The sequence below is a fragment of the Littorina saxatilis genome, linkage group LG16 (genome assembly GCF_037325665.1).
Source record: "Littorina saxatilis isolate snail1 linkage group LG16, US_GU_Lsax_2.0, whole genome shotgun sequence".
NCBI lineage: Eukaryota > Metazoa > Mollusca > Gastropoda > Littorinimorpha > Littorinidae > Littorina > Littorina saxatilis.
In genome coordinates this window covers 39497437-39524598 of record NC_090260.1, presented here as the reverse complement: position 1 = coordinate 39524598, position 27162 = coordinate 39497437, and the positions used below count along the sequence as shown (strand labels likewise).

The 27162-nt window shown below is 40.5% G+C and overlaps 2 protein-coding genes and 1 long non-coding RNA gene across 3 annotated transcripts in view; 2 read left to right on the top strand and 1 right to left on the bottom strand.

The window, feature by feature from the left end:
- The window catches only part of LOC138951045 (uncharacterized), a 511167-nt gene that overhangs the window by 164355 nt on the left and 319650 nt on the right, over positions 1 to 27162 (top strand). The window lies entirely within an intron of this gene.
- LOC138951037 (uncharacterized) lies at positions 5025 to 8713 on the bottom strand. Its single transcript, XR_011450950.1, has 3 exons — positions 8406 to 8713; positions 7151 to 7487; positions 5025 to 5646 (listed from the first exon to the last, which is right to left on the bottom strand). It is a non-coding gene; the product is annotated as an uncharacterized lncRNA (long non-coding RNA).
- On the top strand, positions 12387 to 18273 carry LOC138951371 (uncharacterized). Its single transcript, XM_070322987.1, has 5 exons — positions 12387 to 13037; positions 15110 to 15273; positions 15595 to 16083; positions 16328 to 16698; positions 17894 to 18273. Exons 1-5 carry the CDS (start codon positions 12387 to 12389, stop codon positions 18271 to 18273), a joined length of 2055 nt encoding a protein of 684 aa, XP_070179088.1.

Sequence of the window (27162 nt, the reverse complement as noted above, 5' to 3'; positions counted from 1 at the left end):
GTGCACAGTTCCAAAGAAACTGATGCTGCTGTGCAATCATTGATTCATCGACGATCGTTCATTGTCAATGTCACTGTCAGAAAAACAACAACTGTGTCTTACGTCGTCACCACTACACATTGGCTCGTAGCCCTATTCTCCTATGACACTGAACACGCGTTCGGAGACACTCAGATAGTACTGCCTGGCCCATAGATCTACCCTTGCTCTCACTTTCTAACAAATTTATTATTACAATTATATATACACTGACACACACTCACACACCGAGGCGCGCAAACGAACACACACACCGTGTGATACAAAAAATACACGCACACAACGGATAAATCTTGCTCTTACCTGTTGAATGATCCAAACCGATTAAAATCAGCGACAGGAAGATGTACACGCCAGATTTGTAATCTACAGTCGCTGATGTAGAAAGTGGAAATTTAGTCATACTCATAGCAAATCTCCCGACTCAAGGTAGATCGTGTCCCAAATCAGCTGTGCCGGTCGCTTCACGACTTGTATTTGAACCCCCTCCAAAGCGCAATCAATTTTTCAACTTCTTTGTCGACATCATTCTTTGGTTCATGCGTCGGACTGCCGAATATTTGATTTTTTCGGACAGCAAAATCAGAGACTGTCATGGCGGCCGCCATGTTTATTTTAGCAATAAGGTCGAAACTAAGGAATTTAGGAAGACAAAAGTACTCAATAAAAACTCATGTAAATAATTATTAATTTTTTTGGTCAATATTCTTGCATCTAACAGGTCAATTCAGATGTATAAGTTGTTTGAAATGTGTCGGGAGCTGATTTCAACAAGAAATTGTACAGATATTTGCCAAAAATCCCTCTTTTACTGCCAGATCCATGCGGAGCTGTCCTGTAGTAGTTTCGTAACTGTATATAATGCATTATATACTATATAATGCATTATATACTATATAATGCATTATATACTATACTAGTAATACCCGTGCTCCGCACGGGAATTTTACTTCTTCATTAATTACAGAGTTAATTATGAATAAGCAACAACAAAAACATGTTCAATGTGCAATGGCACGCGCGTAAAGAACAAAATGCCATACATTTATTGGGAGAGATAAAAAAGGGCACAGTGGTGGATTGGCCATGACTTGTGCAGTGACAACAGTAACATATTAAATTTAGAAGTAATTGCGACAAATTTACCCCCAAAAAGCGCTAGCACACATAAAACATCAAACCTAAGAAAAACAGCGTTCAATGTGCAATGAACTGCAAACCATTTACACAGCAGCAAACATGTGACGCTTTCTGAAATTTCGGTCAATGTAGCGATATTTTCTTTTTACCAGGCTCGGCGCTTGAATACACTTTCTTTCTTTTCTTGCGTAGCTGCTCGCCATTAGTAATGCAAGAATCTACAGCTTGGTGAAGGCAGACAGTTACGAAGGAAAGGCTAAATGCGGCAAAACTAAAAAAAGTGGCTATATTAACCGAAATCTCAGAAAATATGACACATGGGAGTGAAACAAACACATAAACACAGCATTAAATGAGCAAATAGTGTGCACAGTAAAAAAAAAAGTTTTACACATATAAAAATTTACATGGTTGCCCATATGGTCTTTGTTGATGTTCTTTGTCTCGTGACGTTATCAATATGTCGCAAAATGATTCCACAAAATTCAAAACAGGGATCAGATTTTACCCGCAACTACTGACTCGAGCAAACAGTGTGCACAGTACAAAAAAAAGTTTTACACATCAGCAAATAGGAATGAAAATGTAACCCAGTGGTAAATTTACAGTGGGTTCTGTGAACAATAACAAATAGTAATGCACGGGATTTTTTCTTCTTCATTAATTACAGAGTTAATTATGAATAAGCAACAACAAAAACATGTTCAATGTGCAATGGCACGCGCGTAAAGAACAAAATGCCATACATTTATTGGGAGAGATAAAAATAAAAAAAAGGGCACAGTGGTGGATTGGCCATGACTTGTGCAGTGACAACAGTAACATATTAAATTTAGAAGTAATTGCGACAAATTTACCCCCAAAAAGCGCTAGCACACACAGAACAAAATGTGATAAAACATCAAACCTAAGAAAAGCAGCGTTCAATATGCAATGAACTGCAAACCATTTACACAGCAGCAAACATGTGACGCTTTCTGAAATTTCGGTCAATGTAGCGATATTTTCTTTTTACCAGGCTCGGCGCTTGAATACACGTTCTTTCTTTTCTTGCGTAGCTGCTCACCATTAGTAATGCAATAATCTACAGCTTGGTGAAGGCAGACAGTTACGAAGGAAAGGCTAAATGCGGCAAAATTAAAAAAGTGGCTATATTAACGGAAATCTCAGAAAATATGACACATGGGAGTGAAACAAACACATAAACACAGCATTAAATGAGCAAATAGTGTGCACAGTAAAAAAAAAAGTTTTACACATATAAAAATTTACATGGTTGCCCATAATGGTCTTTGTTGATGTTCTTTGTCTCGTGACGTTATCAATATGTCCACAAAATTCAAAACAGGGATCAGATTTTACCCGCAACTACTGACTCGAGCAAATAGTGTGCACAGTACAAAAAAAAGTTTTACACATCAGCAAATAGGAATGGAAATGTAACCCAGTGGTAAATTTACAGTGGGTTCTGTGAACAATAACAAATCATGTAATTGGGAAAGAATAAAACAGCGTTAAATTGTGCCCTTTTTTGAGATTTCAGTCAATGTGGACAGTCTGAGAATTCAATCAATGTGACAAAATCATTTTGTCACGCTTCAACCAAGATGATGAATGCTAGTTAAAATGTGTAAAAGAATATATAACACCAATCATATAATTGGGAAAGAAATCTCGTCGCAGTACCCGACAGCTCGAGTCACCCACAATGAAACGTTTGCACGATTGACTGGACTTAAACAAATTAGCGGCTACATTGACATAAGTGAGGGACATAAATGTGCAAAAAAATGTGCCCAGAGAACAATAGTTGTACACATCACCATATATGTCTTAAGACGGGGAAAAAAACAGCACTAAATGGAACAAAATTTGTACACTTCAGCAAACATGTGAGTGAAAAATAAAATGTTAACCCTTACACCGGTGCAATTCTGTAACACATGTTACATAGCCACTGGTGAATTAACAGAGAGAAAAATAACAAAAAACAGTCATATAGGTTTTCGCATCAATGGGAGGTAATCGGAACCGACCAAACAGACTGAGCCAATAGCGCGACATATGTCGTGACAACCAGGTGACAGTATACGTAAAGTAGCGCGACATATGTCGCGACAACCAGCCTAAGGGCTAAAATGTGAAATTGGTTCTGCGTTCTGCGAACAACAAAATGTTTACACATGCATTGTGCACAGAGAACAAAAGTTTACAGATCACCATGCATATATGGCATTATGATGGTTAGGCCTGAAGAAATACATTTGCTTTTGTTTAATATTTCTCTAAAATGTGAAATTGGTTCTGCGAACAACAAAATGTTTACACATGCATTGTGCACAGAGAACAGAAGTTTACAGATCACCATGCATATATGGCAATACAGCATGACTTCCCTTCTTTGTCTCTGTTAATCTAGGGAGAAAATATCCAGCGATATTTCTCCGTAGGCCTAAAGTTCGGCCATGACCTAGGCAAAATAACTTGCGCAGCCGCAGAAACAAGAAAATGGAAATCTTATGAAGCCGTCATCAACACGAACACAATGATTGCAGAAGCAAACTCTGTACCTACACGACCGAGACACAAGACTGATTATTTCACAGCTGCAAAGGGTAAGCTTACTCACGTCAGGTCTTCACTGACAAGCTAGGAACAGGCGGAAAATTCCAAACAAAAGTAAATGACGTCAAAGTCTCTTTCGCTTTGCGTGTAACTTTGTCATGACGTCTTTTTGTGACGAAAGTATAAGCGACAATTTGTTCGCTTCCGGTGTCATTTTAGACTGAAAAGCAACTCAAAAGAAGGAGCTAAGCCTCTGTCTTGAAACAGCTGAAACACTCTTTTGGATTGCCGTTTCAATGTTAACCAAAAAGTTAAAGAAAAAAACAAGGTTCAGTTGCGAACTGACAGCGGATTGAGCATTTATTCCTGTTGATGAAGGTATGATTGAAGCTTTATTCTCTCCGTCAACCAACAAGACTAGATTTGTAGCAGACAAAAAACAAAGTGTGCGTTTTTCCTGTCTTGTGAAGGCGATTATGTCGTTATAAGTTATCTGTATGTTGTAATGACATTTCAAAACAAAATTTAGCTTTGATGCGTCACGGGATAATAAGCTTATACGTTTTTATCCGTGGAATTGTTTTTTTCGTCTCGGCAGGGTGAATGAATTCGGAACTGGACAAAACTGGCCTTGCCAAGACTGAAACAAAATATAGTTCTACAACTTCTAGGCTTGGGTTGATTGCCCATAGTGAATTTCCAATGATTTGTTGCCACATCCCATGACAAATTCTCTTTACTTTGGTCATGCCATATATACGTTACAGTTCCGTCCATCCATGGTATCGCGTGATATTTTGTCTCGACGGGGTGAAAGAATATAATGACGTCACTCTCGGCAGAGCCTCGAGTGACGTCATCATATTCATTGACCCAGTCTCGACAAAATATCAGGCGATACCATGGATGGACGGAGCTGTAACTTATACTTATGATGGTTAGGCCTGAAGAAATACATTTGCTTTTGTTTTAATATTTCTCTTGGGCTGCAAGCCAGCACAACATAATTAAAACATTTCATTTGCCAAATCAGCGCCACCAAAACTGATAAATAGGACTAAGCATGGAGTATTCATTGCAGGGGCTCTTTTTTGTTTGTCATGCTGTGTGCCACACGCGTTGCAGTTGTCACCGTGTGTAGAGTTTAAGATGATGTGATTCCTATTCTTATAAAGACAAAGTTGATCTCCCGAGTTACACCCTCGCAAAAATGTACATGATTGCCCATATGGTCTTTGTTGATGTTCTTTGTCTCGTGACTTTATCGATTTGTAGCAAAATGATTCCACAAAATTCAAAACAGGGATCAGATTTTACCCGCAACTACTGACTCTGAAAAGGTTGTGAAAAAATGGGTTGAATGTGAATGTTTATTCCTGAGACAATGCTTGGAGAGCTTCTCCCGATGTGACTGCGTCATCTGAAGTGGACTGGGTTGCGTTTTGTGTTGCATCAAACATGTCTGTGGATTGTGTTGAATTTTGTGTTGCGTCAATCATGTCGTCATCCATGATTTGACTGAGCGTTAGGACGTCGACATTGTCGCGGTGGTTTGATGTGTTTGTAGGAGTGCTTGTTGCTGCAGGGTTGTTTGGTGCAGCGGTGGGTGTGGTTGAACGTAGTGCAGATGAAGATTAGCTGGCTATTGCCGCAGGGTTGTTTGGTGCAGCGGTGGGTGTAGATGAACGTAGTGAAGATGAGGTGGCCGACTGGAGGCGTTGATTTTCACGCCTAAGATTGGTTAGTTGTGTGGAGTCTTTGCTCGCTTTTGTTTTTGCATCTGACAATTGGTTGATGATGGTCTGGAAAGATTGCTTTTGTTTTTGTCGAAGTCGGGGTACTGCTTCACAGGTCAAGTTGTGGTCAGCGTCTTGAAGTGAGGTCGCAGTGAGTTGGTCATATCTGAAGAAAATTACAAAAAATTATACCTTATACACAGGAGTATGGAACACTGAAAAAAGATTTGTTTTGGCAGGAATGACGTTTGCATGATTACGTCTACATGAACAAAATTTTCTCTTTATACGTTTGCTCATTGGTGTAAAAATCCAGCCCCCCCCCCCCCCCCCCCCCAAAGCATTAAAGGTAAAAGCCATCGTAAAGATACGAAATGGAAATCTATAACGTCTAAAATATATAAAGATTCAAACGCATATTGCAACTAAATGACAACAGAAAATATACATGGTCCAAACACACACACACACAATCGAGTGCACGCATCCATGCATATAAAGTCATGTACACACACACACCCAATAAAGGTACGTCCAATGGCACGTGTGTGTGCTGTTTTCAGGGCACCGCCCTCCCTCCCCCTCATGTATGATTTTTACGAAATGGAATAGTAAACAACGAAAGAATGCAGCGTTTCTTTTTGCATCTGCATGGGTAACGCCTGTGTGACGTTTTCATCTTTCGCTTTGTAACGGTGTTGATATTTTGATTCTCGGCCTCGTTGATCTAGTATAAACTCTACACTGAACAAAAAAAACACCCTTCGATTGTACTGATAAGCGACCTTGTGTGCCCTACATTCATGGGGCGAAATTTGTCCAACCAATTTTTTTTTTAACTTGAAATTTGATTCATCCTCAAATGTTTCCCTTCTTACTCAAAGGACGTAACCACTCGGTACACGTTTTTCTAAAAAATCGATTTTGGGTGTGAAATCTATTAAATTTAACCAATTTTCTTCACATGCAAGAAAATAACATGCTTTTCGTCCATAAATAATTTCACTTCTTAATTTTACAAGGAAACACTGATAAGCGACCTTGTGTACCCTACATTCATGGGGCCAAATTTGTCCAACCAATTTTTTTTTTATTTAACTTGAAATTTGATTCATCCTCAAATGTTTCCCTTCTTACTCAAAGGACGTAACCACTCGGTACACGTTTTTGAAAAAATCGATTTTGGGTGTGAAATCTATTAAATTTAACCAATTTTCTTCACATGCAAGAAAATGACATGCTTTTCGTCCATAAATAATTTCACTTCTTAATTTTACCAGGAAACATTTCAGTCTTGAGTATCGAGGGGGAAATATGTACACAGGCGAAAGATGAAATCGTGACACCGGCAGAATCCCAAACTTTGGCTTAGTACCGCACCCCCCCCCCTCCCCCCCCCCCCGTCCATAATGTATGGCAAGATTCCTTGAATCCCCCCCCCCCCCCCACTCCCCATATGGCCTATGTCTGGGTTATAAAACAACCAAAGAATGCAGCGTTGAAAGAGCGAAAATCCTGCAGTTCAGCCGTGGCGTGTGAAAATGGCGGGGGAAGACTGAGAGACGTGGCGAATAATGTTGCAAATTCTCTATAGTATAACCCCTGTGGTAGAATACAGCAAGGTTAGGAACACTTTAAGAAAGTTTTACAGACTGATACATGGGATTTACCTGTAGAGCCAGTTGTAGGATCCAACAGCAGATTTGACAGTTGCCCCGATTCAAAGCTGGGGGAGGAGCGGCAACATTCGCTTTGCCTTTGGTTCTGACTAAAGACTGCGCGACCGCACGCGACCGCCGACTGGAGGCGTTGATTTTCACGCCTAAGAAGATTGGTTGGTTGTGTGAAGTCTTTGCTCGCTTTGGTTTTTGCATCTGACAATTGGTTGATAATGGTCTGGAAAGATTGCTTTTGTTTTTGTCGAAGTCGGGGTACTGCTTCACAGGCCAAGTTGTGGTCAGCGTCTTGAAGTGAGGTCGCAGTGAGTTGGTCGTTGGGACGCCATATCTGAAGAAAATGAAAAAAAATGTATACCTTATACACAGGAGTATGCAACACTGAAAAAAGATGTGTTTTGGCAGGAATGACGTTTGCATGATTACATCTACATGAACAAAATTTTCTCTTTATACGTTTGCTCATTGGTGTAAAAAATACAGCCCCCCCCCAAATGATCACACACACAAACACAGTGATGAAAGTGCGCATCTCTTCCCAGCCTTGCAGCGCTTTGAAAGTTGGAAGCATTAAGCATTAAAGGTAAAAGCCATCGTGAAGATATGAACAAAAAGTAAGACGTCTAAAATATATAATGATTCAAACGCATAGTATAACATAAGTAAATAACAGAAAATATACATGGTTCAAACACACACACACACACAATCGAGTGCACGCATCCATGAACACACACACAGACAAACACACACACAATAAATGTACGTCCAATGGAACGTGTGCGCGTGTGTGTGGATGCTGTTTTCAGGTAATAGAACCCCCCACATGTATGGCCTATGCCATGGGTTAGAGAAGTAGAAAAAGCAAGATTCGTTCACCCCCCCTCCCCCCCCCCACACATGTAATGCATGGGTCATAGATTTTTACGAAATGGAAATCTAAAACGTCCAAAATATATAATGATTCAAACGCATATTCAGACCTGGGAACCCCTGTTTTGCACTTTGACTATTCTCTGTTTCTCAAACAAACTTGGTGTATTTTCAAAAAAATGAGCGTACTCCACACAGCGTTTGCACATCCATGATTAAAACATGCCTCATGCGCGTCAAAATGGCGGGGGGAGACTGAGAAACGTGGCGAATAATGTTGCAAATTCTCTATCTCTATAGTATAACCCCTGTGGCAGAATACAGCAAGGTTAGGAACACTTTAAGAAAGTTTTACAGACTGATAAATGGGATTTACCTGTAGAGCCAGTTGATGCGACAGCAGATTGACAGCTGCCTCGATTCAAAGCTGGGCAGAAGCAAGCGGTCCGAATGTTGCCACGCTTTAGGTCTGACTAAAGACTGCGCGACCGCACGCGACTACACGCGACCTTGCACTACCTTGCACGGCCTCAAACTAAAGCATGTACGTGTAATATTTTTTATATATCCAGTATCTTCACAACATTATCATACTTTGTACCGAGTTTTAACGAAAAAAAAGGATGACGTCTGAGATACATAATGATTCAAACGCATAGTATAACATTTGTAATTGACAACAGAAAATATATGTACACATGGCTCACACACACACACACCCATGCATATTTAAAGTCATGTACACACACACACACATGGCATCAAGCAATACACAATGACACATATGGAAAACGTATAATGAACATGAACATGGCAAGTAATTAACACCGTTACCTACTATAAAATTGATGATATATATATACCACTCACTTGCTATTCGCCTAAATGCTTGCAGTGTGCTGTGACACATATAAGAAACCAAAAGAAAAAAGGACTTTACTTTGGCGAAAAGAGCATATGCTGCTTATTTTTGTACATAACTGCTATAACTGTATTTTTTCCGAACACTTACATGTAAAAAACATAGAGATATATCTTACCATTTCACTAAGACAGCCAAAATAACGGTCAAATTAAGGGGAGATCATGATGACGTACATGTCTATGGTTGCACAGTTGCCGCCCTTGGTTCGAAAACCCGGGGGAAAATATTTAGTCGCTGGAACCTATAAGGTTATACGGCGACTTATCAGATGATAATGTTTCGAACTTATCTTTTAAAAATTAAGTAAACAAATCTATGGAATATTTTGGAGTTCCATGTGATTGGTTAAACAGATAAACAGATCTATCTATCTTCTTCTTATTTTATCTACTGACTGTGTTTACATTTGAAAACAGATCTTTTCCGACGCCCCCCACTAAATTGACCTTGCACTACCTTGCACTACCTTGCGGGGCCTCAAACTAAACATTATCATACTTTGTACCGAGTTTTAAGTCAGAGAAATAAAACACACGACGGCTAGGTTCGTCTGAGGTGCGGTCGCGTAGTGTTTAGTCAAACCGTTCGCTTTCGGCCAATGGGATAGCTGGGATATTCTGTCTGCTACGACATTTCACGTTAAAAAGGCCTCAAAAAGCCATTTCGCTTTCGAAGTCGTCAATCTAACCCAGCCTATCGTCTTCATCGCGATCCGTTCCCACGGGAAAACCGAGGGACAGGGTCCAAACCGGCGGGGTTTGGTAGGAGATACGTCCACTCGGCGACGAAGCCCACGCGTATTATAATATAGATAATGCATTATATAGTATATAACTCATTTTATAGTATATATAATGAATTATATAGTATATAATGAATTATATAGTATATAATGAATTATATAGTATATAATGCATTATATAGTATATAATGCATTATATAGTAAATAATGGATTTTTTTATTATATAATGCATTATTTACTTAAATAATGAATTGTTTAGTAAATAAAAGATTTATTTAATTACAACAATCAAATTTTTTACTTTTGTGTAAATAATGAATTATTCAGCTAAATAATCCATTATTTAGCTATATAATGCATTATTTAGCTAAATAATTCATTATTTAGATCAACACGAAAAAACGTAATTTCTTTACAAACGGATTGCCATATATTTGTGGTATTGAACGAGGACCTCAACTTCCATTGTCTAGTGCACGTGTGAAACCACTTACTTAAAAAAGAAAACATCTTGTAAGCTTATCAACTAAAAACAAACAAAAAACGAACAATTATATTCTTAAACAAACTGGTTAGAATAACAGATTTAGGAGAATGCAATGCAAGGAACATCTTTATCTAATTCGGTCGATGCTTAGATCTAGAAAAGCACCCACTTATTCCAGTATAATAGAGAAAAAAATTCAATTGAAAAAGTTTCAGATCTAGACAAGGCAGCAATTTTAGCTAGCAAAATCGAACTTGCCCTGCAGTCATGCAAGGTCGAACCACTTTCCCTGCCTAGTGCCCTTTGGCGGGTAGAGGGCCGGTGCTGGCACACTCGGAGTGAAACGACATGTCACCTACTTCGATAGCTTCTCCGGATTTATGTGTACAAACAGCGTCCGGGTTTACCGCTTCGATTCTAAACCCTAGTTTCTCATGTTGGTAACAAACTGGCTATTTGTTTATCAGATGTGTCGTTGTTCCACATTAAATGATGCTAGAATGCAAGGTCGCAATCATTTGGTTATCAAACCAGGCTGTGTTCTTTTTTTCATCACCTTTTTCCGCGCAAACAGTTTTGCGCCATTTCTTTTGCGCAGACTGGGCGAAACTTGACAGGAAGCGGAAGCGCATCCCTATTTCTGATTGGACAATGATGCCGACGCCCACTTGACCCCCACTACAATGTCAAGGTCGGAAAGTCGTGAATACTCTATAGTCTCTGGCTCTACTTTCTGTCGTCCTTGACATTCCAAAATGCACATGTATCTGCCGACCGGATGTGCAAGGGGAACTACCATGGTTTTGAGAACTTGAGTCGTTCAGTGCTGTAGCTGAGTTTTAGTCTCGACTTGCCGAGACTATCATCACAGCGTCATAGATTTCATGAGGTCTGTCGTCCATCGCGTCATATTCTAGGGACTTAATCTGTTATGTTTCCTTCTATTCCCTGTTCTATTTCTCTCTTGTGATCAACATGACAAGCCCTATGTGTTTGAGAGTGTGTGCTCGTTGGTGCCGGTTCTCTCGACTAAAACAGAAGTCAAACTAGCAATCGTTAAAAACCCAGTCCGTCCGACCAGCACTTCTATGTTCAGGCTATGTTCATGTGAAGTTACAGGCGTGCTCGGTACACACGCCCTTTTTGAACAGTATATTATGGCAAGAGAAAAGACGGAATTATACACTGCAGACTAAGATTAGAAATGAGCGATTTAAATGATGATATGGTGAAACGCCACTTAAGTGATAACCCGACTTGTCAGTGCGGATATCGAAATGAAAATGTTGAACATTATTTATTATTTTGTAGTAATTACGATGATGTCCGAAGACTAACTATACACACATTACCGAATGACCATCAAAATGTACAATGTTTATTGTTTGGTCTGCTAAACCTACGTTTTACCGAAAACATTGAAATATTCGAAAAGGTACGTAGCTTTATAAGGTTAAGTGATAGATTTTGATTACCTGTGGTCACCATGTCAATGATCCAGTATTTGATTATTGGCAGGTCATGCTGTTTTACGTTTTTACTGAAGGTCAAGTTTTGAGTAAATCTTTTTATTAAAGGTTTTTCTGTGTATTCACATGACTAAACTCAGCTTAATTAGTTTGTACAATGTAAATGAAATTTTTGCTGCTGCAGTAGCATTGATCTAGCAAGTCTGTGAAAGTCTCTCATCGTCTCTCTTGCCCCCCCCCCCCCACCCTCCTCCCCCGGAATCTCCCCGATATTGCAGTCCTTCCCGTCCTCTGTCACATCCTCTAATTCTTTTGCTGCATTTTGTTCCTCTTTTTTGTGTGTGTGTGTGTGTGTGTGTGTACAAGTTGTATCTTGTCTGTCTTGCGTTCTCATAAGGGTAGAAGTGATTCTACATGTATGACCTTGACATAACGTGAAATAACAATTCCTATCTAGATGTACATATTTATAACCACACTTAATATAAGCTTAGCTTGTTGTGTGGCCACAAATGTTTATATCGTATATACATGCCACCCTGTAATTCATTAATAAAATATCGTTTAAACCAAACACACACACACACACACACACACACACATACTCACACATACACACGCACACACACACACACGCACATACACACACACACACACACACACAAACACAAACACACACTGACACACACACACAATAACCACGGTTCTTATTTGTCAGCAGCCAACAGTCAACATGACAGCGCAACCCGACCTGGCAATGTGCAAACAGCGCGTTGAGCAGTGGTATCCGGAGCTCTCCACACAGTCCTACTTTGTGCCTGCAGTGTACATGAACAGAACACAACACGATCAAGAGAAGGTAGCAGGGCGCACTGTGTACGTCCTACAGCCTCTCAGCCAGGAGAGCGACGCTCGAGATGACGCTGCAAATAATCTGGTGCTGAGCTGCTTACACCAGGTGTCCCGCGGGCAAGCCATGTTTGTCATTTCACAGCTCCAGTTCAATGAGTATCTGAAACATCTGTCTTGTACCCAAACACCTATACCACCCAAACCGAAAGACTCCATTTTAAAACAACAACGAAAACACGAGGGAGATTTTGACATTTTGATTGTTCACAGAAAGTACGGACTCTTGGCGTGTGAACTCAAAGCGTTTGGAGACAGTGTTTCCACGGCTAACATGTCAGTGGTGGATCAGCAGATAACCATTGCAGATAAAGTGAAAAAGGCCGTTACGCAGATGCAGAAGGCACGCGACGTGCTCCAACACCTGGTGTCACACGATCAGAACAAGCCCAGGATCAGGACAACGCTGATGATGCCCAACATCACCAGGGACCAACTGCGTACAGCGCTAGGTGCCAATGTCAAGCTGAAGCAGGTTGGTCAAAATCAATACCGTTTGTCCCGTGTACCTGCGTGCGATAGTGTATGGTGCTATAACCACAGAGAGGACACGATTTATCAACTAACATTCCCTGAATGTAGAGCATGGTGTAGATAGATAGAGAATACTACATGGTTTGCTGTGTCGTACCAGATTTACACGCGTTTTTTTTTTAAATATTGAACTGCGAGCGAAAGCGAGCTGTTCACTATTTGAAAAAGCAACGAGTGTAAATCTGGTACGACACAGCAAGCCATGTAGTATTCTGTTTATCCTGCATACTGTACTTACGTGTATTTTACTGAAAATGTCTTGCAGACGAGGCAGCTAAATTGAAGACGCTTGTTTTGGAACCTCGATCTCTTATAAAGCCTCGTGCAATCTATTACGTCAAAGCAAAGAAACGTCACTCTGAAAGTGTGGCGTGACGTGTTAGTTCTAAAGATTCATCGAGGGTAATTAGCGAGCGCAATTTTTGTTTCTATAATGACGTTTGTCTCGGTGACTTTGGCATCATAAGCAGTGGATAAACAGGTCCCTGCCAGACTTGCTTGACATGACCTCATTTACATGATATACACACGTGTGATTTGAACGATTATTATCTCACGGGTGTCTCTCTCACGTATGTAGGATAAAACCCGGTATCTGCGTTTTGAAATGTTCTATTTCATAGTTGTGCTGAATGTCTTTCAAATGTGTGTGTTACGTTGCTGCTGACTTTTTGCCAACACAGGACAAATTTGGTTTCCTTATTTGAGCAAATTCCCTGGGAAATTCTTCAAACAAAATTAAACTGCTGTTCGCGAGGATAGCCTACAGTCGCCTTTTATTCATTCCCCGCGTGCATGTTTTTCAGCCACCAGACGTTTGCATTATAGACTTTAATGATCCCCGAAATGACTCCGCATATGAGCAGTTAACCAGTAATTCAAGGTGCCGTCAATTAAATAAAATACAGCGTCCTTGCTGTTTAGTCCATCTTGTAAAGATCAGCGAGCCACCAAGGCTTAACCAGGAATGAGAGCATTATTCCACTCAGACATACGCCTGAAACCCTTGTCATCCTTTTCATGACTTTTCACTCATAGCGGGGTTCATTAACAAAATAGAAACGGAGATACCTTACCAAGCGTGGACCAAGACAAGAAAAGATAACTATTTCTCTGTTACAGAAATCGCCAAAATATGGGGTCAGGGAATCTAGTATTAGTGGGGTTGGAAAAATGTGGATATGGCATACGTTATGTGAAGCTAGATGTAGAAATCTCTCGTCTAAAATGATGGTGGGAAAGTAAAACTCGAAGGTGCGTACATGTTCTCATCCCAAAGGAATACAATTGTAGTGGAAACTGCGAATATATTTTTTTGGAGGAATTATTTCTTTTTTTCTTTTTTAGATCGTACAACATTTGGAAGTCCTAAGAGATACAAAGAATCAGAATTTACGTTGGGGAACTTACTGTTACGATCAACGAAACAGGCAACCTAACTAATTTCCGAGTACTTACGTTTAATTTCCGAGTACGGTAAATGTGTCAGCAAAATAAATCGTAACACTTATAAAAGTATCTGCACTTACACGAAAATGATACTGGTTTTTGTGAACACACATTTCAATTAGAGTAGTCGTACTGCATCAGCGACTCACTTGTGGTGTCATGAAGTTTTGTCAAATGCTGGTTCTACAAAGAAGTACCGGTAGTTGTACAGTTCCTTGCTCAGGAAACTGTTCACGGTTTTGTGGAAGTCGCCACGTTGTTGCAAAAGTAGTTCCGCATATTTATCCAATCAGATAGCTTGTCCCCTTGACGTCATTTGCATGACATACATACGTGTGAATATATGGTCTAGTTATAACATGGATGGTCTCTCTTTTGTAAACACACTTTGAAATGACTCCAAGACACATTATACAAGCAGTGCAGATCAATACTGGTCGTACTCTGCCAAATATTGTGAACAAGTGATACGAGGAGACTTTGGATGTGTTTCTCTCAGTGGAGGTTAGAAAATTAACTGCAGTAAAAACTGTATATTGTGTGTGTTTGTTTCTCCTCTGTCAGGATCTACGTGACTGTCTGCTGGTCAGTCCAACCACAGACCCCACCACCCTGTGTCTTACACAAGATGATGTGAGCAACCCTGCCCAGTGGTGGCAAGAGTGTGCTGCAAGAGATGGGCCAGACCCTTCCATGACGGATGATACTTATGTGGACCTCGTGTCACGGTACGTTTGTCTATGTATGTGTGCGTATGTGTGGAGGGGGAGGGGGGCTGGTTGGGTGGATGCAACTCGACTGTGTCATGTTGTGTTAGATGCGTGAGGATGTTTTAAGAATTAATGCTTTTGGGTAAAAACAAAAGAGAGATACTTCTAGGACTTGTTGTCCAAAAATCTTGATAATAATCCCTGTTGCTACCTATACAGTCTAATCGCAGGGTTTACTCTTAATCTTGATAATCTCTGTTGCTATCTATACAGTGTAATCGCAGGGTTTACTCTTAATCTTGCACTTGTCTGACATGTTCCACCTGTCAACCATTCCAGGTTTGGAGGGCCCGCGACCACAGTCACTGTGCCGTGTTCAGCAGTGCCCGGCCTGGCAAAAGCCCAATGCCCTGATCTCCGTCTGCCAGGGGAAGGGGTCGCAGAGACAGCGAACAGATTCGCCCCAGCTGAGATTGTACTGCACCCTACTCAGCTGGACGTGTTGAAGAACGAGTTGTCTCCTTTGGTGTTCGTCTGCGGTCCTCCTGGTACAGGAAAATCTCTCGTTCTGATTCTGAAAGCAATAGACTGGATTCAGAACAAAAAAGAACCTGTGCATGTCGTGAGCACACGGGAGGGCAACATGGCGGCGTCACACATGATCGCTCATCAGCTGAGGGAGATGGTGGAACAAGCGGATAAACACTTGATTCACCTTCACATGTATGATCTGCCGATGGAGCTCAACAAGGCTTTGAGAGAACTCAGTCAGTCAGTACCAGATAAAGTCTTTGTCATCGTGGACGAAGCTTGTGATGATTATACCGAGTGAGTAACATCAGATGTTTTCATGAATGCATGTTAAGTACAAGGTCTACACTGGAATTAGTCTGATACGTTATCCGTGCTATCACATGCCTCACCCAAATGCTGTGAATTCAGAAGTTATTCACTTGTCTAAAAATGAAAATTGGCCAAGAAATTCGAACCAATGTCAAATCTGATGAACTAACATACAGTGCAAATAAAGACTTTTTATTCTATAATTCTGAAGCTCTTTCTTTTGTTTCAGTAACAGCGAAACTCACTTTGCCGAGTTTTGCACCAAGCTCAGACAGCGTGTGGGGCCAGGGTTACACCTCTGGGCTGCCTCCATGTACCACAACTTGAGACCACCATTGCTGACCGAGGTTGTGCTGAGAACTGGCCTGAGGACACCACCGTCAGTCACTCGTCACGTGGCTCAGCACCGCGCTCTAGGAGAGAGAAGGAATGTCCAGGGTTATGAAGAATCCTCAGCTCCGCTGCCTGCTTATGGTCCACCTGTGCGAGAAGTGACTCATCGTGGCGATGGACATAATCCACAACAGGAAACGTATGAATGTGAAGCATGCGGGAAGGAGGTCGCCAGAACCCTTGTTACCTTGCACGTTGGGAACACTGGTGAGCTTCCAGTGTGTGTGTGTGTGTGTGTGTGTGTGTGTGTGTGTGTGTGTGTTTGTATGTGTGTGTGTGTGTTTGTGTGTGTGTGTGTGTGTGTACGTGCGTGTGTGAGTGTAGAGTGATTCAAATGAAACTACTAGACATGAAACTGTACATGCAAAATCTTCCAGACGATATATCCCCAGACTTTTTCGATGACGTCGTATCCGGCGTTTTACAATGACTGTATTGTATTCTTTATTCTTGGGCAATTAAAGATTCTGTATTCTGTATTCTGTTTAGAAATCGCTAAATCCAAGCATATAATTATAGACATGTCATGTTTATTATAAAAATGTACACACATTTAAAGAGACTTGTTTTATGGAAATAAGGTATACCATGTTCGCAAGTGTGTTCAGCAACTCCATGACACTACCGAACTCATTTTGTATTGAATTGTACATGTGACATCTATAAGGTATTATTTTTACAGGGGTGCTCCCATTATTCAAAGAAAACAGTTTTTGTACATGACGTCATGTAGGTCCAGCATATTGGTTAGCATTTGAACTCGGACATAAAAGATCAATAGGTCAGCTTGTTCAATATTTGTTATTTAATTCTAATGAAAATTGAAATTCCATGAATAGATTGAAAAATGGTCCTATTGTATTTATTTTATCATTCCCTTAATCCAAAGGTCCTATGGTTTAATGTCTCACTGGTTCTTTTCTCAGTGACATAGACACGCACTAAGTCAAACTTATGCGTCCATTTTGAGGGGTACCATGATATTAATCTATGATTAATAACATCAAAGTGAGTAAATGTGCTTAAGGGCGCTGTTTCTCTACGGTGTTGGAAACAAAATAATAGTCCAGAAGCGCTGCCTTCTATGACGTAGCAGCCTTGGAACCGCACCCGTTACAACTGATCTAAGTGCCACGTACATAAACAAGGGAAGTCACTCAGGGGACGTAACCCCCAAAAACACTCACAAAGAGTGCTCTTTTTGTTGTTGCAAATTTGCGACATTTCCTTTTTGCGAATAAAAGGCAGCCTTCCTGCGTGGTAACATTGTTTGTAGTGCAGAATCGTATAGTTTATATTTCAAAGCGATCTGAGGGCATTGTGTCTCAGGTATGATCCTATTCTTTTCAGTTTCAAGACTAGATTGTTATCGAATATATTCAATGCATGCTTTTGATCACAGATCTATTGGAAGGAAGAAACCTACAACCGCCGCGCTACAGGGACGTGCTCGTACTTTCCTGGGACCCTTTCTTCCATGATGATGAGAAAGACGCTTCAGGTCACGTGACCAACCCAGCCAGCGGCTTCGTACGAGGTTTGAGGGATGAAGGCATACCGGTCACAGTTCTAGAAACAGGCGACGCTGATCGTGTGAAAGATGTAGCTACCATGGCAGGAGCTGACCACGTCATTGCAGCTGGCAGTCGGTTTGTCCAGGGCTTGGAGAGGAAGATTGTTGTCTATGTTCAGACCTCGAAGCCAGTGTATGACGACGAGGACTGGGGTCGTCTATTCGCGATGTCACGGTGCACGTCCCAGCTCATTTGGGTCAAACCGTGACGTGCAACTGCGGCTGAAATTCAATGTTCCTCCAGCTCACAGCAAAGTATGGCGCTATGAAGGGGAATGCGCTATCAAATTTGGTACGAACTTTGAGAACAATAACCCACCAAAACGTTTGACTGATAATTATGTCTCCCAGTTAAGAGAAAACCAAGCTGTTATCTTAAAGAATTGTTGCTTTTCTTGAAAAAAAGAAGTTAAATGAGGCGTTTCTTGGCAAGGTAGCTGTTTGAACAACCAACAAAACTCTTCAGTTTAAGATTACTGACGATGAAAGCATTTTTGTCATCCAGTGCCTGGTAATATTATTCAATTGTGTGTGCTTTGCGATTAAAGGACGTGATTACCGTACAAAAAGACAGACAGACAGAAAAACGTGCGCACACACACACACACACTTTACATTTGGTCAAGTTTTGACTAAATGTTTTAACATAGACGGGGAATCGAGACGAAGGTCGTGGTGTATGTGTGTGTAGGTCGATTCCGATGAAACTACTAGGCCGATCTTCATGCAACTTTACATAAACATGACTGACTGACTATTGATCTATATTGGGACAGGTATTGGTAATACGCTGAAGATATGGTGTGATACTTTGATTCGAACAAGCCCGCTGTGGCTGTCTTCTTCGACACACCAGCATTGGGTTTGTCTCGTCAAAGTATCGAAATACGATCATGATAATCAGAGACGAGAGATGATGCATGCGTGTCTTCGTGTTTTCCAAGCCCTGAGACTTTCGCCTGAACTTGGGATTTTTTCGTGCGCATGCGTACACACGGGGGTGTTCGGGCACCGGAAGAGAGTATGCACAAAATTGACTTTGAGAAATAAATCTCTCGCCGAACGTGGGGATCGAACCCACGCTAATAGCGACCAACTGGCTACAAAGCCAGCGCTCTACCAACTGAGCTACGTCCCCGCCCCTTACATAAACATTCTTCCAAATGATATTCCGGACTATTGTTTCTTTTTTGGGATAAATGTTTTTGATGACGTCATATCCGGCTTGTAGTGAAATTTGAGGCGGCACTGTCACGCTCTCATTTTTCAACCAAATTGGTTTTAATTTTGGTCATGTAATCTTCGACGAAGCCTGGACTTTATTGCATTTCACGTTGGAGGCTTACAAATTAATTGATGAGTTTGTTCATTAAAAATCTAAAAATTGTGATTAAAATAATATTTTTATGAAACGATCCCAAAATAATTTCATCTTATTTGTCATCATGTTCTGATTCCAAAAACATATACATATGTTATATTTGAAATAAAAACAAGTTCAGATAATTAAAAATATTAACATTATTATTAAAATTAAATTTTCGAAATAGTTTTAAAAACAATGTTATCTTATTCCCTGTCGGTCCCTGATTCCAAAAACATTTAGATATGTTAATGTTATGTTTGGATTAAAAACAAGCTCAGAAAGTGAAACAGAATAGAGATACAGAATAGCTTGCTATCCTTCTCAGCGCAACCACTACCGCGCTAAACTGGCTTGTCAATTTCACTGCCTTTTCCACGAGCGGCCCGATGCTATACGGTCTTGGTGAAAAAATGCAGTGTGTTCGGTTTCATTTTGTGAGTTCTACAGCTTGACTAAATGTTGTAGTTTCGCCTTACGCGACTTGCTTGTTTTGCAGAACCTATAAATGTACAGAATGTTATTACACTTTTATGATGTTTTGTTGTTGTTGATGATGTTAAAATGTTATACTGCTTGTGAATTAGAGACAGTTGCTATTAGCATTGTTAAAGTACGAGCAATAATCCAAACACAATGATCAAATGTGATTTTCGCGGATATCGCGGAACCTCTCTCTTTCATTCTCTCTCTTTCTCTCTCTCTCTGTCTATCTCTTTCTCTCTCTCTTTTTCTCTCTCTCTTTCTCTCTTTCTCTCTTTCTCTCCCCCCTCTCTCTCTCTTTCTCTCCCCTCTCTCTCTCCCTATCTTTCTCTCTCTCTCTGTTCTCTCTCTCTCTCTCTTTCTCTCTCTCTCCCCCTCTCTCTCTTTCTCTCCCCCCTCTCTCTCGCTCTTTCTCTACCCTCTCTTTCTCTTCCTTCTCTCTCTCTCTCTCTTTCTCTCTCTCGCTCTTTCTCTTCCCTCTCTGTCTCTCCCCCCCTCTCTCTCTCTCTCTCTCTCTCTCTCTCTCTCTCTCTCTCTCTCTCTCTCTCTCTCTCTTTCCCTGGCTCTTTCTCTGTTGTGGTGTGTATATATTCCATATGCTATTGACGGTGCCCTTAATTACTTTTCTATTTACACCCCCGGTATAGGGGTGTGTATAGGATTCGGTCCATGTGTTTGTTTGTTTGTTTGTGTTCGCATATAGATCTCAAGAATGAACGGACCGATCGTCACCAACTTGGTGAACAAGTTCCATACATTCCTGAGACGGTCCTTACAAAAATTGGGACCAGTCAAACACACGGTTAGGGAGTTATTGGTGGATTAAAATTATACAAGGACTTATAGAGGGACATCTTAATGGTCAAAGGGAAATAACCATTCTCACTCAGTCACTGCCACCAACTGAGAAGGTTATTTCCCTTTGACGGGGGTGTTTTTCCTACCTCGGAGGAATTTCTTGTTGAAACAGTTTCTTTGGTTAATTTAAAAGTTAAAGTTTGCTCCCTTGATGAATATTAGAAGTTGTAGTACATTTGTACTTGTATTTAGATGCGAGCATTGCGCTACTATGGTTCATTCAAATATTCATAGTAGTTGTTTTGGTGGTATGTTTTTGTGTGTACATTCCTGCAACCTACCCTACTATGGTTTGGTATGCCAAGTAAAGTTACCCAGTATAAAATTAAGACGTTTGTCTCACGCTTTTCTTCTTTGCCTCTACTAAAGCAAGCCTGTGCAGGACAAGCACGGAGTAAAACATGCAATTGTCCCTCCAAAAGTCCCAAACTGCACACATTAAGTACGATAAAAACACCTCCGTCCCACGACAAAGTCTGATAAACAGGTAAACTCGTATTCCTTGTGGTTGTCGATGCATGTGGGAGTGATTGTTTTCTTTAGACCCTGCACCATACACAAAAGCCTTTAGTCTGATGTGAGAAAGCTCTCAGTGTGTACGACTGAACACGATTTGGCTGACTGATGTGAGAAAGCTCTCAGTGTGTACGACTGAACAGGATTTGGCTGACTGATGTGAGCGCAATGTTAAGTTACAAGACTTACTGTCTTGCCTGTTGGTGCAGGGGTTAGAAAGTGTGGTCAGTCTTTATAGACATTGTTTCTCTTGATTTGTGGAGGTAGTTCTGGTACTCTCTTTAGTCTTATTTTGTCCTCTTGTAATACATATTTTGCCTAATCTAGGTGTACTCGTGTTCTCTTTGCTATTTGCTTTTTATATTTAGTCAAGTTTTGACTAAATATTTTAACATCGAGGGGGAATCGAAACGAGGGTCGTGGTGTATGTGCGTCTGTCTGTCTGTGTGTGTGTGTAGAGCGATTCAGTAAACTACTGGACCGATCTTTATGAAATTTGACATGAGAGTTCCTGGGTATGAAATCCCCGAACGATTTTTTCATTTTTTTGATACATGTCTTTGATGACGTCATATCCGGCTTTTCGTGAAAGTTGAGGCGGCACTGTCACGCCCTCATTTTTCAACCAAATTGGTTCAAATTTTGGTCAAGTAATCTTCGACGAAGCCCGGACTTCGGTATTGCATTTCAGCTTGGTGGCTTAAAAATTAATTAATGACTTTGGTCATTAAAAATCTGAAAATTGTAAAAAAAAATTAAAATTTATAAAACGATCCAAATTTACGTTTATCTTATTCTCCATCATTTGCTGATTCCAAAAACATATAAATAAGTTATATTCGGATTAAAAACAAGCTCTGAAAATTAAATATATAAAAATTATTATCAAAATTAAATTGTCCAAATCAATTTAAAAACACTTTCATCTTATTCCTTGTCGGTTCCTGATTCCAAAAACATATAAATATGATATGTTTGGATTAAAAACACGCTCAGAAAGTTAAAACAAAGAGAGGTACAGAAAAGCGTGCTATCCTTCTTAGCGCAACTACTACCCCGCTCTTCTTGTCAATTTCACTGCCTTTGCCATGAGCGGTGGACTGACGATGCTACGAGTATACGGTCTTGCTGAAAAATGGCATTGCGTTCAGTTTCATTCTGTGAGTTCGACAGCTACTTGACAAAATATTGTATTTTCGCCTTACGCGACTTGTTTATATTTAGTCAAGTTTTGACTAAATATTTTAACATCGAGGGGGAATCGAAACGAGGGTCGTGGTGTATGTGCGTGCGTGTGTGCGTGTGTGTGTGTGTGTGTGTGTGTGTGTGTAGAGCGATTCAGACTATACTACTACTGGACCGATCTTTATGAAATTTGACATGAGAGTTCCTGGGTATGAAATCCCCGAACGATTTTTTCATTTTTTTGATACATGTCTTTGATGACGTCATATCCGGCTTTTCGTGAAAGTTGAGGCGGCACTGTCACGCCCTCATTTTTCAACCAAATTGGTTCAAATTTTGGTCAAGTAATCTTCGACGAAGCCCGGACTTCGGTATTGCATTTCAGCTTGGTGGCTTAAAAATTAATTAATGACTTTGGTCATTAAAAATCGGAAAATTGTAAAAAATAATAAAAATTTACAAAACGATTCAAATTTACGTTTATCTTATTCTCCATCATTTGCTGATTCCAAAAACATATAAATATGTTATATTCGGATTAAAAACAAGCTCTGAAAATTAAATATATAAACATTATTATCAAAATTAAATTGTCCAAATCAATTTAAAAACACTTTCATCTTATTCCTTGTCGGTTCCTGATTCCAAAAACATATAGATATGATATGTTTGGATTAAAAACACGCTCAGAAAGTTAAAACAAAGAGAGGTACAGAAAAGCGTGCTATCCTTCTTAGCGCAACTACTACCCCGCTCTTCTTGTCAATTTCACTGCCTTTGCCATGAGCGGTGGCCTGACGATGCTACGAGTAAAATGGCATTGCGTTCAGTTTCATTCTGTGAGTTCGACAGCTACTTGACTAAATATTGTATTTTCGCCTTACGCGACTTGTTACATTTAGTCAAGTTTTGACTAAATGTTTTAACGTAGAGGGGGGAATCGAGACGAGGGTCGTGGTGTATGTGCGTGCGTGCGTGTGTGTGTGTGTGTGTCTGTGTGTGTGTGTACTAACCCTGGAAACAGGGGGAGGTAACCCCCAAATCAAAACAAAACCTTGACAACAAGGCCCTGGTAGTTACCTCCCCTCACCGGCCGCCCGCGCATGCGCGGCACATATCGCCCGTATACTCACTGGACCGATCTTTATGAAATTTGACATGAGAGTTTCTGGGATTGATATCCCCGAACGTTTTTTTCTTTTTTTTGATAAATGTCTTTGATGACGTCATATCCGGCTTTTCGTGAAAGTTGAGGCGGCACTGTCACGCTCTCATTTTTCAACCAAATTGGTTGAAATTTTGGTCAAGTAATCTTCGACAAAGCCCGGACTTTGGTATTGCATTTCAGCTTGGTGGCTTAAAAATTAATTAATGACTTTGGTCATTAAAAATCTAAAAATTGTAAAAAAAAAAGAGAAAATTATAAAACGATTCAAATTTACGTTCATCTTATTCTCCATCATTTGCTGATTCCAAAAACATATAAATATGTTATATTTGGATTAAAAACAAGCTCTGAAAATTAAATATATCAAAATAAAATTTTCGAAATCAATGTAAAAACACTTTTATCTTATTCCTTGTCGGTTCCTGATTCAAAAAAACATATAGATATGATATGTTTGGATTAAAAACACGCTCAGAAAGTTAAAACGAAGAGAGGTACAGAAAAGCGTGGTATCCTTCTCAGCGCAAGTACTACCCCGCTCTTCTTGTCAATTTCACTGCCTTTGCCGTGCGTTCAGTTTCATTCTGTGAGTTCGACAGCTACTTGACTAAATGTTGTATTTTCGCCTTACGCGACTTGTTCTATGTAATGTTGCAATTTAAAGTTTTGTATTTTATTTCTTTGTTTCCAGACCTGCTGTCAGTTAGATAGAAATAAAAGTGTACTTTGTTACGAAAACTCGTTCTTCCCTTTTATTTGAGAGCCTGTCACAGGTGAAGTGACTGAAATAAATATTCAGTAGCGTAACCTGTGTGTATGTGTGTGTGTGAGTGTGTGTGTGCGTGTGTGTGTGTGTGTATGTGTGTGTGTGTGTATGTGTATGTGTGTGTGTGTGTGTGTGTGTGTGTTTGTAATGCCACCAACCTTTCAGCTAAATTAAAGACTGGCGGCAGCATTAATCCTAATGCGGTTTCCTCACTCGACAATCTCTTTTTAAAAGGCGTAATTTTCCCCAAATGAAGTTGGAAGGTGAGGAAACGTCAAGAAAATGACGCAAGAGATAAAGGAAACTGGCGTGTGTCTATTTCAGTTGGAAAGAAAATAATGTATGACATACTTTCCTTAATTAAGCTTAATGATTAGTATTTTCATGAATATGATCTACACTGCATATGTTTAAGCATTCATATATTTTTCTATAAGTACCAAGAACGAATATAAACAGAGTTTCCATTTCAAAAGTTGTAAGCATGGACTTATGCCAAAATTCCGTGTCGACGACGAGTTGACGTCATAAAACTGTCTTCCTTTCATCCCATGCTTTTGTGCAGATTTTGCATTGCTAACGAGCAAGTACGATACATTGTAAATGACGTACAGCATTTTTTAGACAATCAAAACAGGCAAACTTAACCAGTGTTCACCTCAGCAGAGGTAACACATTCACTCTTGCACGAAGCGGACTAGTTTGTTTCGTGATCTAACCTAACCTAAATGCAGTGTCATGGCGTCCAGTTAAAGCTTCATGTTTGTCACAGGCCAAAGAAAACAAATTTAGTTTAATAACCTGTATAAGCTGAACCAATAATTTGACAACAAACAAAAACAAAAGAAACAGAGAAGAAAACACACACACACACACACACACACACACACACACACACACACACACACACACACACACACACACACACACACAGACACACACAGACACACACATCTACAAACACACACACGCACATTTTCCAAACAAACACACACACAAACTAACACATCGACACACACATCTACATACACACACACACACATACACCCACACACACACACACATACACACAGAGACACACACAGAGACACACACACACGCACACACCAACACACACATGAATCCACACACACACACACACATACACACACACACACACACACACACACACACACACACACACACACACAGACATCTACAAGCATATGCACGCACATTTTCAAAACAAACACACACACAAACTGTTCGTAGCTTGGTCATACCAACTAACGCTCGCGATCGCCACGACAAAGCTATGCGTTGCCTCCAAAACGTTACATAACATTACATAACGGTTTGCTTTTGTCGAACGCCGAAGACAAAGAAGCTTAGGCAACGCTCCCCGGGTATCAGTACGGCTGTTCCTAGCTTGTGTTTTAGTGTGAGTTAAAAATAGCCCAGCAGAGGTAATAGCTTGGATACCAGCAGCTGCAGCCAGCACACTGTTAAGCTCGCTTGCCTGTTATACCAAACTGCTTCCGCGCTATACTGGGAGATTGGCCTTTTCAGTGCATACCACCGAGAGAGCTACTAGCTGCTGTGTTATCTCTGCTGTGAGGAAAGGGAGGGTGTTAAAAATAGCCTGCAGCTAAAGTAGCAGAAATGAAGCCCTGAGTACAGCTGTGCATGCATGCGCATGGCTCAGCAACTTGTTTGTTTATTGGGACTGCTGACTTAATTTTCAGTGCACATGCCGCGAGCACTAGAGTGTGGACACGTTGGTTTTAGTCCCGCCCACTCAGCTTTGACAGCATGTCACAGGCTCGCCCCCGGCGTATAATGACACTGCGTCTCAGTCGCGCGGCGAGAACTTACTGCTGTCAGTGTGGAGCAGGCCAAGGTGTAGCGTGTTGACTTTTCTGTGATCGGTGACGATTAGGCCTGCAACTTGAAACAAGACAAGGGCTTGTCTACACGCGCACAGTGTGGGAGTCACGTGGCGCGTTAGTAGCAACTTGTAGCTATTTGCTGTCGTCAGGGACTGGACAGAAGACTCCAAGTCTTATGACTATGAAGGTACTCCATTAGGCTCAAGTGCAGTCTGTCTGATTCTGGGAAACAGTACGCCACTCTCTTGAAACACACAACACGCTTGCAAGGTTTTAAGCTGTGGAATAAGTTTTTATTTTTAATTTTTATGAAAAGTGTACATCTTCTGTGATCTACAATGCCTTAGAATGCAATCTACAAAATGACAACTGTATATGTGGGTTTGTTGTTTTTGTTTTGTGCATGGATCCCACATGTAGATATAATCACATAATCATCTAATAACAGTATTCGCTTTTGATTCTGGGAATGTTGAAGCCGATTTGTCAAGCACATATCCAAATGACAGACTTGTGGATTTGACAACATGTTGCTCTCGGGTGATCTACCAGACTTCAGGCGTGACAGGGGAAAACAACAAGTTTATCACTGGAAAATATTGCGTTTGTGTGTTTGATATTGATATTTTACGTTCCTTGAAATGACTAAAAGTGGCTTTTGGTCAACAGAGTACCATAATTTGATGCAAGAAGGGAGACTGCGACCTTTTGTAGGTTTGATAGTTTTTGTAAACCTTCGTGTTTCCTGACAAGAAATGTGACAGTTGAGTTTATTTCCACAAAGCCACTGACCATCGGAACAGTGGTTGTTAGAGCACATCCAGAACTATACCACTTCTGATTCTGGACACGACTTGCAAACTGGTTGAAAAACTTGCTTTGTGTTCACTG

Bases quoted from the DNA above. Each gene is read 5' to 3' on its own strand.
- LOC138951371 (XM_070322987.1), top strand. From the start codon at position 12,387: ATGACAGCGCAACCCGACCTGGCAATGTGCAAACAGCGCGTTGAGCAG. The intron at 13,038-15,109 runs GTTGGTCAAAAT...CTCCTCTGTCAG, and splicing joins CCAATGTCAAGCTGAAGCAG to GATCTACGTGACTGTCTGCT. The intron at 16,084-16,327 runs GTGAGTAACATC...CTTTTGTTTCAG, and splicing joins GCTTGTGATGATTATACCGA to TAACAGCGAAACTCACTTTG.